The sequence below is a fragment of the Danio rerio genome, chromosome 13, assembly GCF_052040795.2.
Source record: "Danio rerio strain M-AB ecotype USA chromosome 13, GRCz13ab, whole genome shotgun sequence".
NCBI classification, from domain to species: Eukaryota; Metazoa; Chordata; class Actinopteri; order Cypriniformes; family Danionidae; genus Danio; species Danio rerio.
The window spans coordinates 39861163-39873899 of NC_141033.1; the positions used below are offsets into that span (position 1 = coordinate 39861163).

At 34.0% G+C, this 12737-nt stretch overlaps 1 protein-coding gene across 21 annotated transcripts in view; it reads right to left on the reverse strand.

Moving 5' to 3' along the window:
- The window catches only part of syne2b (spectrin repeat containing, nuclear envelope 2b), a 200618-nt gene that overhangs the window by 165894 nt on the left and 21987 nt on the right, over positions 1–12737 (reverse strand). For 15 of the 21 annotated variants that reach the window (XM_087279584.1, XM_087279595.1, XM_087279594.1 and 12 more), the window contains exons 10-22: positions 11201–11284; positions 8351–8431; positions 7727–7840; positions 6789–6926; positions 6525–6689; positions 6316–6428; positions 4281–4449; positions 4085–4181; positions 2574–2773; positions 2081–2245; positions 1866–2003; positions 912–1013; positions 21–197 (exon numbers count right to left, since the gene is read on the reverse strand). In XM_087279584.1, coding sequence (XP_087135710.1) covers positions 21–197; positions 912–1013; positions 1866–2003; positions 2081–2245; positions 2574–2773; positions 4085–4181; positions 4281–4449; positions 6316–6428; positions 6525–6689; positions 6789–6926; positions 7727–7840; positions 8351–8431; positions 11201–11284 — 1743 coding nt within the window. The remainder of the gene's footprint in view (positions 1–20; positions 198–911; positions 1014–1865; positions 2004–2080; positions 2246–2573; positions 2774–4084; positions 4182–4280; positions 4450–6315; positions 6429–6524; positions 6690–6788; positions 6927–7726; positions 7841–8350; positions 8432–11200; positions 11285–12737) is intronic. The other 6 variants (XM_087279597.1, XM_087279588.1, XM_087279596.1 and 3 more) reach the window with 2 other exon arrangements.

Genomic DNA, 12737 nt, shown 5'->3' on the forward strand with positions numbered 1-12737 from the left:
TGTTGCTTTAAAATTCATACCCGAGCCTGTGGGACTTGTCCTCTTTTCTGCTTGTGTATTTCCTTCTTTAGGAGATGATAAAGTTCTCTGGCTTCCATCTCCCAATGTAATAGTTCAGCAAGACGCCCATCCAACCCACTGACACTCACACGCAGCTCATCACACACCTGTTCAGCCTCACAGAGTGTCTGCAATACCTAAAGACATGAACAAAGATATAGATTATGCCATTTTTAACATTTATTATGTACATAAAGACATAAAGTCAGGCTGATTTAGACCCAATCCCAATTCTACCCCGTAGCCCTTCCCCTGGTTTTGACTGTTCACGTGAAGGGGCAAGGGTGTCCCAGTTCTCTTTAGCTTGAAGTCGTAGGGCTAAAGGGAAGTAACATACTTCCATAACACACAACATACTTTTACATCTGTCACTCGACGACACTCCAATACCCTGTCAGAAAAGTCAAGTGGATGAGAATGACATTTTTACAGTGTCTCCTATAATTTTAATGTTGTTTTCGTGTTTTACATGAATGATGATGAATATCGCCAAATTCTAAATGCACAGTACAGTTATGATGTTATTGCCACATTATATCATTATGATAACATGATATTGTTGCCTTCAGTGATTTCCTGAAAATAAATACCAAAAAAAATAACACAACTGGAATAACTACAGCAGTCGCGATCGTCGATCTCATATGAAGTAAGAGATCGCGATGACATATGATGACGTATGCATGTGTTGTAGCACTGTCCCATTTCTTAGAGGTAAATTTTGAAGCCCTTCCGCTTCACACTCTGTTTCAAGGGTCAAAGGGAAGGGGAAAGGGTAGGCGTAGAAAAATAAAATTGGGATTGGGCCTTAGTGTAGATGTGCATGTCATCAAAGCAATTTACTTCCTTACTTCAGGAATAGCTTGTTGAAGTTTGCTCAAAGTTTCTGGAGAGCAGTCTAACGATGGGATTATGGCCTCTAAATCCACATCTTTTATTTTCTTCATCATAAGCTGAAAGAAAAACAATTTTGAGCTCAATTATTGTTGAAAACCAATCTTACATTTTTATAACAAGACATAAAACAACAAAATCACAATTACAGTAATAAATATTAAATAGTGCCAGTACGAATATCTGTGAAATTTCTGTGAAGAATTTTGTAAGGGAAAAAATCTATGAATTGATGCAGAATGATTTTGAGAGTATAGGAGTTAAAAACTTCACACATGAAAGAAAATAAAAACTTCTTAACCTTTATTTGAGGTTTAAATAAACAATTAGGACCACTTGTTAAATAAACAAAGCAACAGTAAGTCTCTCATATAATACATCTACTAAAAGACAGAAAATTTGACTTTCCAAACTGTATTGTACATAAAACATCTAAACATTTGCATGTTAATCAATAAAATTAATTAAATTAAAAAAAAAAAAATGTTGTGGCCGTACATTCTGTATTGACCTTATTCTAAAATGCGGAAGTGCTCCTGTTTTTGTGATTGTTTTAAAACTTCTGATTTAGTCATCTATGGGAGAAATGACAAGGAATAATAAACGGTAGAAAACGGTCAAACTACTTGCTCTACAAACAAATGTTTGCATTACTATACAGACCAAGTAGAATCATATAATAAGAAAATATCAGTTTGCAACATCAAGCAGCGTAATGAGCAGTTTTTAAACTCTAAAAATGAATTGAAGTGAATAAGACCGGAAGTCTTGTGCCAAAAAGATTCAAATGGCTGCGCCTGCTCGTCAGCAAAGAATAAGGTGAATAGGCATATTATCAAGACATGAAATATATATTGTCTATTTTTATGTGTGTATGAATGCAATTAGGTGTATATGCAAATACTGTGTACCTGTAGTCTCTTAGTGTAGGTACGAAGTGATCCAGAAACCACCTCTACAGGTTCTTTCAGTAACTGAGTGGCCTCTCTCATCAGGGCTTGAACTGTCTGAGGGCTGGAAGGGGCAGCACTGGGCTCCTCAGCTAAGTACTGAAATGCAATATGCAAGATGCATTAAATCATCTGAGTTCATCTATATTCAAGTTTGAACATGATAGGTGACTCACAAACTGAGATGTTTTAGCAAAGTCAGCCCAGAGGAGGTTGATCCTGCAGAGTTCATCAGAAATAGCGCGGCTAGTCTGCGGGTCTGTGACCTCTATCAGGTAGCTGGCCACATCGTTCAGGTGAGCTTGGCGAGAACTCCATTCTGACATCACTGATGAGGTCACCTAAGAAAATCATCAGGTTTACAATCCAGTGAACACACAAGCAGCTATTAAAATATGTAAGCTTTGCCTAGCTACACTCCAAAAAATGATGTTTCCGGCTTGTTCAAACTACTTATTTAAAATTTGACAACACAATTCTTAGTTTTTTTGGGACAGCTTAATTGTTTTATGTTCAATCCACTTAAATTTAGAAAACCAAATAAGTTAACTTAATCAATTTGTGTCAGGACAACATGAAGTATTTGTGTGGAACCCAGCATTTTTACAGTGTAGTACAGGTGAATTGATAGCACTTTAAAATGCAACAAGGAAGTAAATCATTGCACACCTCTGTTCTCTGCCCATGTCGCTGGCCATGTGGACCCTGCTCTAGCCATGCACGCAGTGAGGTGTAGATATCGCTGTAAGAGTCCCATGCAGCCAGCACACGTCCCATTGTTCCTCTCACCATACGCACACCTTCCAGAGTAGCTGTAACGTCTGCCTCTAGATCAGCCACTTGATGATTTACCTGAGTCGAGTCACCAGCTGGGGCAGATATCAGCCTAGTTATTAGCTGTTTAATATTCACAAGTACATTTTTAACACTTCTACATATATCTAGTTATTTGATTTCCATTTAAAGGTGCAGTATGGGTTGGATTGTTGGGGTTAAACTGGATATTGCAGTCTGAATTCAAAATATTGATACAGTTTTTCTCTCCTCCACCCTCCGACATTACACACATGCAGGTTGCCAGATTGAAGACATCAACAGGAGCTAGCGTGCCTTACACTATAAGCTGATTAGCTAATGTTTACATTTGTAATATTTGGATTGTTTGCTAAATCAAAACCACCTCATGTGGATTTTTAGAAATCTGCATCTCTTTTCAGAAGCTGCAAAAGCTCTCCAGAGATTGTATTTCTGAAATGTAATAGGTTAAACTGAAGGGCTTGCAAAATCCGGTAGCCCGACATCCCAGGGCTATTGTTTTTTTTATTTATTTTTTTATGTTTTTACATTATCTAACAAAGTGGATAATTATGTATGTTCTGTGCTGCTGATACACCAGCAATAAATTCACTTGTTGATAATAAAGAACAAAAGCCACAATACTATCAACTAGCACCTAAATAACGTAACATAGTGTTTCTGCCAGTTCCATTGCTTGTTCTGTACCGAATGCGTGGCACTGAAGCACACAGTCGTTACTCACTGAGAGATTACACCAACATAAGATTCAGATAAAGGAATAGCCTAAGTTAGAAAAGAAATAATCCAAATAACCACAAGGGAACACTCTATTTATTATATATACATTATTGTAACAACATTCACTTAAAGTAATTTTTTAATTATTAAAAAAATATATATTATAATCTTTAAATAGTTAAATTATATAATTGTGGTTATTTAAAATTACTATATAGCTTATAACAAATACCATTATATATATATATATATATATATATATATATATATATATATATATATATATATATATATATATATATATATATATATATATATATTATTTTTATTTTTTTTTTAATTTAGTAAATGTATGTTTTTGTTTTTATTTAATAAATAATGTATTTTATATTTGGGCTACTTAAATTTATATTTGGGCTACCAAAAAAAGAGTGCCTGCCTGAGGGCTACCAGGAATTTAGAAATTTTGCGAGCCCTGATCTGGCAGTAGGCTGGTTTTAGGAACAAAATAACGACAAATTTTCAGACAATGAATGCATATTTTGAATGGAGAATAACTGATTTAGCATTGTTTTTCTACAGATAAACAGTAAAAAAAAAACGTACATACACCTTTACACCACTGTTATATTTATGCATATTACCCAAGGCAGCCTTGCTGGTGTATTTGTTGGCGATTAGTTTGAGTCTTTGGAGAGCCCCGTCCAGCAAAGATGTCAGTTCCTGTTTGTTAACAGTCTCCTAAAAACATTGTAATCAAAGAATTTTATTGAAATCTTTAAATTATTAAGAAGTGTGATTTAGCATGGTCACTTTTTGTGACTAAAAATTCTCACGCACATTCCAGTCCTGCATTAGCACACGAACAGCCTCCTGTGAAATGTAAGCTCTTTTCCAAGATCGTAGTTTGACGTTAAGTTGATTGAGCAGGTCCATCACAGTGTGTCTGCGCTCGCGGTACTCCAGCTTGATTCCATGATATTTAGCGGTTACACGGACACTGGTGAACCTGAGTAATTGACACACAGTAGATAAAAAGTTCATGAAATAACAACAAAAATAATAAAAAGGATAGTTCACCCAAAAATAAAAACATACACACTATTTATTCAACTTCAAGCTTTTCTTTTTCTGTTGAATCCAAAAGAATAGATATTTTGAATAAAGTCCGAAACCAGTAGCCTTTGACATCCAAGTCAATGACTACAACTTTTCCCAACATTCTTTAAAATGTCATCATTTGTGTTGAACGCAAGAAATAAACTCATACAGGTTTGTAACGTTAAGTTGAGAATGAGTAAATGATGTCAGAATTCTCAATAGAACTAAAAGGGTTCCCATGCTTTCATAAACAGAAGATTCAAGGACTTTTTAAAGCACCATTAATTTTTAAATCAAGTACCTTTGTATTTTATACCCGAGTATAAAATCCTTTCTGTACTTAACTTAATGTTTACATAAAAGTAAACATTAAGTTAAGTAAGAGTCATTTTTTAAAAATTAGACAGTTTTAAACAGTCATGTTCAAAGAATTTTAACAAAATGTGTTGAATTCAGTCCTGGTGATATTCAAATGTGGTTTCTAAAATATTGATTAAAAGTGCATTATCTGTCAGTGATATTGCACAAGATTTAAATGTTTTAATTTTTTATTTAAGAATTTCTCAGTTTTTTTGTTCTGTTTTTGACAACTGAGAACAACTGTTGTTTGTCCCAGCAAACATTTTTGTTTTTAAAAGATGTCTAATAGATGTCTAATAGATGCCTAAACATAATGTAGTTGTCGTGGCTTAAGCAAGTTTGGATTGTCAGTGAAAATCTAATAGATGTCTAAGAATAGGCCAAAACTAGACTAATAATCAAATAAACAGAAATGAATGACTACACATATACTGTAAAGTCTGTCTAATCTGTCTATTGGCCCTTTTCCACTGAGTGTTACGAGTTACTGAGTGTTAGCAAGTTGCGCAGCTGAACACTATTGGTTTACAGAGAAACGTCATTCGTGACATTACATTATAATACTATATGCATATAATTATGAGCCATGGTTGACTTGAGCTCAAACAAACCTTGTCATTGTATTGATGTACAGCCACAAATCCACGAAAAACAAAATCTGCCTGTCCTGTTTTTGTTTTACGAGGCCGTCTAAAAGTGCCAGCTGTTTTACTTTCTCCAGTGACCTTGCGATCACTCGTGTATACGTCTTTATTTGAAACAGTAAACTTCTTGAGCTGATGATAAAAATGTGTGCTACTTATGTTTTGCACATTATTGATCATCAGTTGCACATCATTGCAATCATTGATTTGCAGTTATAATCAAATTATGTTCATAGAAAAGTTAGTAATGAAGATTTATACATAAGTATTTGTGTATAAATCATTTGTTTTGTGTGTGCTTCTCGTATGATTTGTGAAGGATGCGTACAGCTTTACTTTAGCGAGATTTCCTCGAGTGAGAATGACATCGACTGAAACTTTCTGTCATACACCATGCCCACCAAAAGGGGTACCCTTGGTACCCTTTAGGCAATGGAAATACATGGCTGATAAAGGTGACCCGTACCGACCCGTACCGTACTGTACCAATCAGTCGAAACGGGCTATATTTGACAACTAGTCTAGTTTTGGGCTATTCGTAGATGTCTATTAGATTGTCACTGACAGCCCAAGTTTAGCCTTGTTTTAGCCAAGCTGTCTACATTTAGATGTCTATTAGACATCTTTTAAACACAAAATTGTTTGCTAGGGTGTTTGTTTTTAAGTACTTTCCAGGCCTTGAATCCACATGTCTGAAATTCAGGTACTTTACAGTACTTTCCAAAAGTGTGGGAACACTAGACTAATGATTGTTTGACCTTCAAATATACCTTCGCTTCATCTCTTCCATCTTGTCTGTCGGCACCAGAGTCTCTCCAAACTCATTTGTGTTTTGAAACGTATTAAACCTCTTGATATGATGAGGCATCTCTTCCAAACACACCTACAAAAATGAGGCAGAAACATGATGCTACTTGCATTTTCGTGACTGAACAGCTCTATAGGGCTGACAAAATGAACGAAAAGAAGCAAGACAAACCTTCAATATCTCCAGTTTCTCCCGGGCCTCCTCGGCTGCTCGTGCATGATCCATTGGCTCTGTCTCTTCAGCAGATAAAACCTCTTCAATACGCAACAACCAGCGGCCCACAGTGTCCAGCGGTGATGGGAGAGTCAGGTCCAGCTCTGTTTTGTACTCACGCAGCTACCATAGATGCACACATCAGTACAAATTAGCATAAGATGTCTATGCATTTCTGTTCTCTAAGTGCAAAGTGCATGCATTTTTGTTTTGACCTCTGACCTTTTCAGCGAGAGTGTCCCATGATCTTCTGAGAGCTTTCTGCTCAGCACTGAGTTGGGGTGTCCTCTTCATTGCTGTTAAAAGTGGCATCACGGGCCGGCGTTGTTCATTAAATGACACAATAAAGGTATGAAAAACCTGAAACAAATGTAAATAAACATTAATGCAAAAATAAATCATCGTGTACAACAAAACCAATGCAAATGTGTACATTTCATTCTCATCACTGTCAATATGACATAACAGGTATAAAAATGTGATTATATAACAAAATTCAGAAGCAAAGCATTGGTAAACAAGATTAAATATATATATAAAAAATAAATAAATGAATAAAAATAAAAATAAATAAAACCATTAAAATTAATTAAATCATAATGAAATAAAAAATAAATAATAATAAAATAAAACTAAATAAAATCAAATAAAAACAAATAATAAAATAAATGAATAAAATTAAATTAAATAAAAATTAAATAAAAATAATAATAAAAAACTAAACAAAACTAAACTCATTAAAATAAAGCTAAATTAAGTTAAATAAATTAATTAATAAAATGAAAAAACTATTAATAATTATAAAAATTATAAAAATAAATAAGTAATAAAATAAAATAAATCAAAAAATAATAAAAGAATAAATAAATAATAATAAAATAAAACAAAACAAAACTAAAAAAAAATAATTATATATATATATATATATATATATATATATATATATATATATATATATATATATATATATATATATATATATATATATATATATATATATATACAATAATAATAAAATAAAATAAAATAAAGTAAATACATAATAATAACATTTAAACTAAAATAAACTAAATAAAATAAATCTAAGGAAAATAAAATAAATGAACGAATTCAAAAATAATTAAATAAAATTAAATTCTACTAATTAATTCTAGTCTTACCTGATATCTTTCAGCATAGCTCTCTCCCTCTGTGGAGTCCCACCCTTCTATCAGCTCCTGATAGGCCTGATCCAACCAGCATGTGACCTCCTGAGCCTTCTGATTAGTTGAAGTCTGGATAAACAGAAACAAAAACAAATAAATCAACAACTCACCAATTTTGCTTGATTTTGTTACCAATTGGGCAGTTTTAGTCATTGAAGTCAGTAATACAAAACAAAAAAATTCCATCAGTCAAAATCTGAAATAAATTATATGGATTAAATTTGGATTAAATCTTAAATGCCAGCTGTATTACACACTAAACAGTAAAGCAGTCAGAAATTAGTACTGCAGGTCTCTAGAGGAAACAAGTTCTAGACACACACCAGCTTTCTCAGCATGTCTATAATTAAAATGCTCAAGTCCAGTGTATTAGTGTCTTCAAACACAAGTGCTGCTTTATAAAATGAGTTATTTCATTTAAATTAAATGATTATCTCCATCAATTACTGGTTTTAATGGATTAGCTTTCTAATTTCTGAGATTATCTTCATGATTGAGTTTATAGTTATCAGCATGTTTATACAAGCAAAATCGGGCAGCAAAACTGGGCAGAAAAAAGAGGGGGTTTTGATATTTTACCCCAGGGGCAGCTGATTTAACTGCTATCTCAGGTGATTGGGGAGAACCTGATTTGATTGGACATGGTATAAACAAGTGGGCCTGGTCAAAAACAAATCATGTAAAAAAAAAACAAAGAAACAATTAAAATCGACCATAACAAAAATCAAAACAATCAAACTTTCCAGTCAGAAAGGATAATTAGTGTGATTTCACCTAGTAGAACATGTTCCTGGATCGACATCAACGTTGATTCTGAAAAAACTTTCCAATCAGTCAATCAGAATTGAGAGGAAATTTTATAGATTATTTTAAGTTTAGGCTTACAGTTCGGGTTATGCACTTCTACATGATTGTTATCCAACAATTATTCCCCTCTGATTCTGGGAATATTTTATAGTCATGGTTGGGTTTATTGGGTTAAGATTAGGTATGGTCTTCATTTTCCAACAAATATGACGTTCCAGGATAAAAATAGATGTTAACCTAGGATCGCATCGTACTTGGCAAAATCACACCCACCCAGAAGGTAAACAAACTACATTAATCTGGAAACATTTGAAATACCATCTTTGTCTCTAAATTTGGGCCCTCTGTCCACACTAAGGGTGCTTTTGTCCTGCAAAACCTGAGCTTTTTGAAAATGTTCTACCAAGTAAATAAATAACTTTGCATTGCAGTGTTGCCTTTAAAAATGATACATGTGGTTTACAGTATATTCCAACGCAATCTCATGGCAATTCATACTTTTTTGATTTATTGGCTAATTTGTATGAATTCATACGATCTAATTCGTAAAATTAGTACGATTTGCTCATCACCCAATGACGGTTGAGTTTAGGAGTGTGGTTGGGTGCCGGGCCTTCTTTTTAAAATCGAACATTTTCGTACAACTGAACTCGGAACAAATTAGCCACTAAACTGACAAAACGTAACATACTTACATTTTCTCATGAGTACAGGCTGTTATATACATGTAAATATATGCTATAATATAACAGAAGACAGAAAGTGTACTTCCAATTGCTGTCCTGTGACAAAACATGGGGAGTTGAACTAGTGTGAATGGTGGTACAGTATGACTAAGCCCACACAGAATCTGCATGCGCAGAAATCTCCAGATATCCCCATCAATGTATTTACTTGCAGGCCCGGATTGGCTAATCGGGAGGACCGGGAGAATTCCCGGTGGGCCGGTCCGTTTTTTGGCCACAAGGGCCGGTGTCCCTAGTTCCAGAATCTGTAGCTCTCAGCAGTCACACTTTTTAAAAATACTTTATTTATTTACTTGACCACAGCCTTCTTATTCATTATTTTACCGCAGCTCTGCTCTTTTTATCTATTTTCTCGTAGCCTCGTGAGCAGGATGCAGCCTGCAGGGTAAAGATGATATAACTAGATAAGTCACCATTCAATGTACAGCTGTTGTGGTACAGTGGTTAGTACGTTAGATTATTACGCGGCCAACCTGGGTTTGGTCCTTGTCTGAGTAACAATTTTTTTTTTTTCATTTTTATTGTTAAGACATAATACTGTAAGGGTTGTTGAACATTTGAAGTTCTAAAAGAGCTGTTTTCTCAAAAAAAGACGTGATAGTGTAATTAGAAACTGAATTGGAAATAACCTTATTTTAATATAGTCAGTGGTGAACTGAGGTGGGCCGGTCTGAGTCTTGAAACTCCAGGGCTGAAAAAGAGTCCCACTCCGGCCCTGTTTACTTGTGTAAATGTGTGTAAATTTATTTTTATTCAGTTTTTAAATTAATTTCACTAATATTATTGTGATATAATAATAGTAATAATAAAATGTTCATTTGATTTATTTACAATACAGTTTGTAAAGTAATATTTTCTGTCCTTTAAACCCTCAAAAAAATTTTATTTTTTTGCTTGTTCAAACTACCTATCTAGCTGAAACAACACAATTCTTGAGATTTCATTGGGACAACTTATTTTTTTTATGTTCAATCCACATAAATTTGTTAAAAGTGTTAAGTTAATTTAATTGATTTGTGTTGGGACAACATGAATTAATTGAGTGGAACCCTGCATTTTTTACAGAGTAGATATATTATGAGAGACTTGCTTTGTTTAACAAATAAGTGGATCTAATAGGATTTGTATAGTAAACATTAACAAAAGTTAAACATACTATTTTTTATTTCATATGTTAAGTTTTTCATTATGATACTTTTAAAATCATTCAGCATAAATCCACAGATTTTTCACAAAATTCTCAGCAGAAATAAAAAAAAAAGTCTGCAGATTCTGTCTGGCTCTAAGTATGACCTAGTTCAAATCACACAATAATAAGTGTGGTTAGACAATATGATTGTGTCAGAACAACAGTTTGAATTTTTTAGTTAGTCCTAGTATCATCACATTGAGCTTTCAGTTATACTATTTAGCATTTTTAACATTTCAATGCAGGTATGGAGCTTTGGAAAAAGCTTAAACACCAGTATGGATGAAGAACATTTTTGAAACAAAACACCATTTTAAATATATCTGCATTAATGCAGATGTAGCCTCCATCAACAAGAATTTCTGACAACACACTTAAGCATAATACTTTTCTTATTTACTCTTTTAAATTAGATTTTCAACTCTCATAATTATAAAAAAAGCAAGTCTTGAAAATGAATCATGTGCCAACCACTCCACTTGTAATAAATACCCTATTTACTCACGCTATTTAGATTACAAACAGGCTAAACTAGTCAAAATGAACCTTTCATAAACAATTATGAATAACCCTGACACTGTATAAATGAATGAATACAACTAGCACACCTTTGTCAAGCTATAAGAGAAAAAGGCAGCTAATGAATGAATCCAGCACCATATAAATAACAGTGAGAGACAGATGTACCTGTCTTACAGGTGACGCAGCAATAGAAGGAGTGAAGTCTGAAGGCAGATTGACAGGAGAAAGACGCTGAGGAGGAGTGAGAAACTAAACCACCATCCAGAGGAAAAAAGAAAGCAAAGTGAAACAAAGGAAAGAGAAAGAGATGTGAAAGTGTAATGAATCATTTGAGCATTTAGAGTGTGTTCACACTTGTGAGAGCAAAGAAGAAAAGAAAACATTTAGTTCTGCTTCGCTTAGCATTCACACTATCAATATTAAGACCAAAACTAAAGCTATAAAACAAATAAAATAACATATATTTTGCAACAAAACTGACTAAACATGCAAAATAATGCTATGTGCTGGGTGTCCTGCATATAATTAGCAGCATATGACAAAAAACAGGTATGATTGAGCACTCTCTTGCTGCATCCCAATTCACATACTAATACTACAGCCCTAAAAGTATGTACTTATTTACTAAAGAAAAAGTATATACTTTTGAGTGTTTAACAGAAGAGCATGCCAGCTTTGGCACATACTACTTCCTCCTCAACAGATTGTTGTGTTGCGTAGTTACGTCCCCTGTCAATCATCTCGATACATTATCCACATTTCTTTAATATTTAATTGCCTACCTTAATCTGCCATTTTCAAGTCTTTCATTAAGGAAAATCTCCTCAGGTCTTTGAGTAATTATGCATTCAGAAGTTAATGTCCACACATTTTGAACATATCTCGATTCACATTGTAACATGGAAAGCATGGTTTAAACATGTTCTAGTTGGCTAGATAGTAATTAACAGTCATTCAAACAACTTTATCAAAGTGTCTTTTCTCTTTTTTTCTACTTGACGGTTGGTCTCACGCGTCCGCCATGTTTGTAGTTCGTTAACACTTTTTACCCAAGTTTGTTCTAAACAAATTCACGGCCAACATGCAATGTATTGTGGTCAATATTAGTGGATAGAGTATGGACGCTTCTACACTTCAAGTTTTTACCGTAAATACTGTAGTAAACCATCCGTTAACCTTTGGCATGCTCTTTTCAACATTATATGATTTGGGACATACTAATTTTATTTTTGAATACTATTTAGGATGGATAAAATGTGAATTGGGACACAGCGTCTCTTTTCTTTGGTCTTGTGACATCAAATCTTGTTTTTAGTTTTTGTTTTAGTTTCTGTCACCTCACAGAAAAAAAGTCACTGGTTCGAGTCCCGGCTGGACCAGGACGGCTTTCTATATGGAGTTTGCATGTTCTCCCTATGTTCACTTGGGTTTCCTCCAGGGTCTCCGGTTTCACCCACAGTCCAAAAACTATAAGTGAATTTGTGCTATAGGTGAATTTGATTACCTAAAATTGGCTATAGTATGTGAGTGTGTGAATGAGAGAGTGTGTGTTTCCCAGCACTGAAGTTTGACTAGTTAGTGTACTCTCAGTGCTGGGTTGCGGCTGGAAGGGCATCTGCTGCATAAAACATATAACAGAGTAATTGGTTGTCAATTCCACTGTGGCAACTCTTGATAAACCCTGGACTAAGCCGTAGGAAAA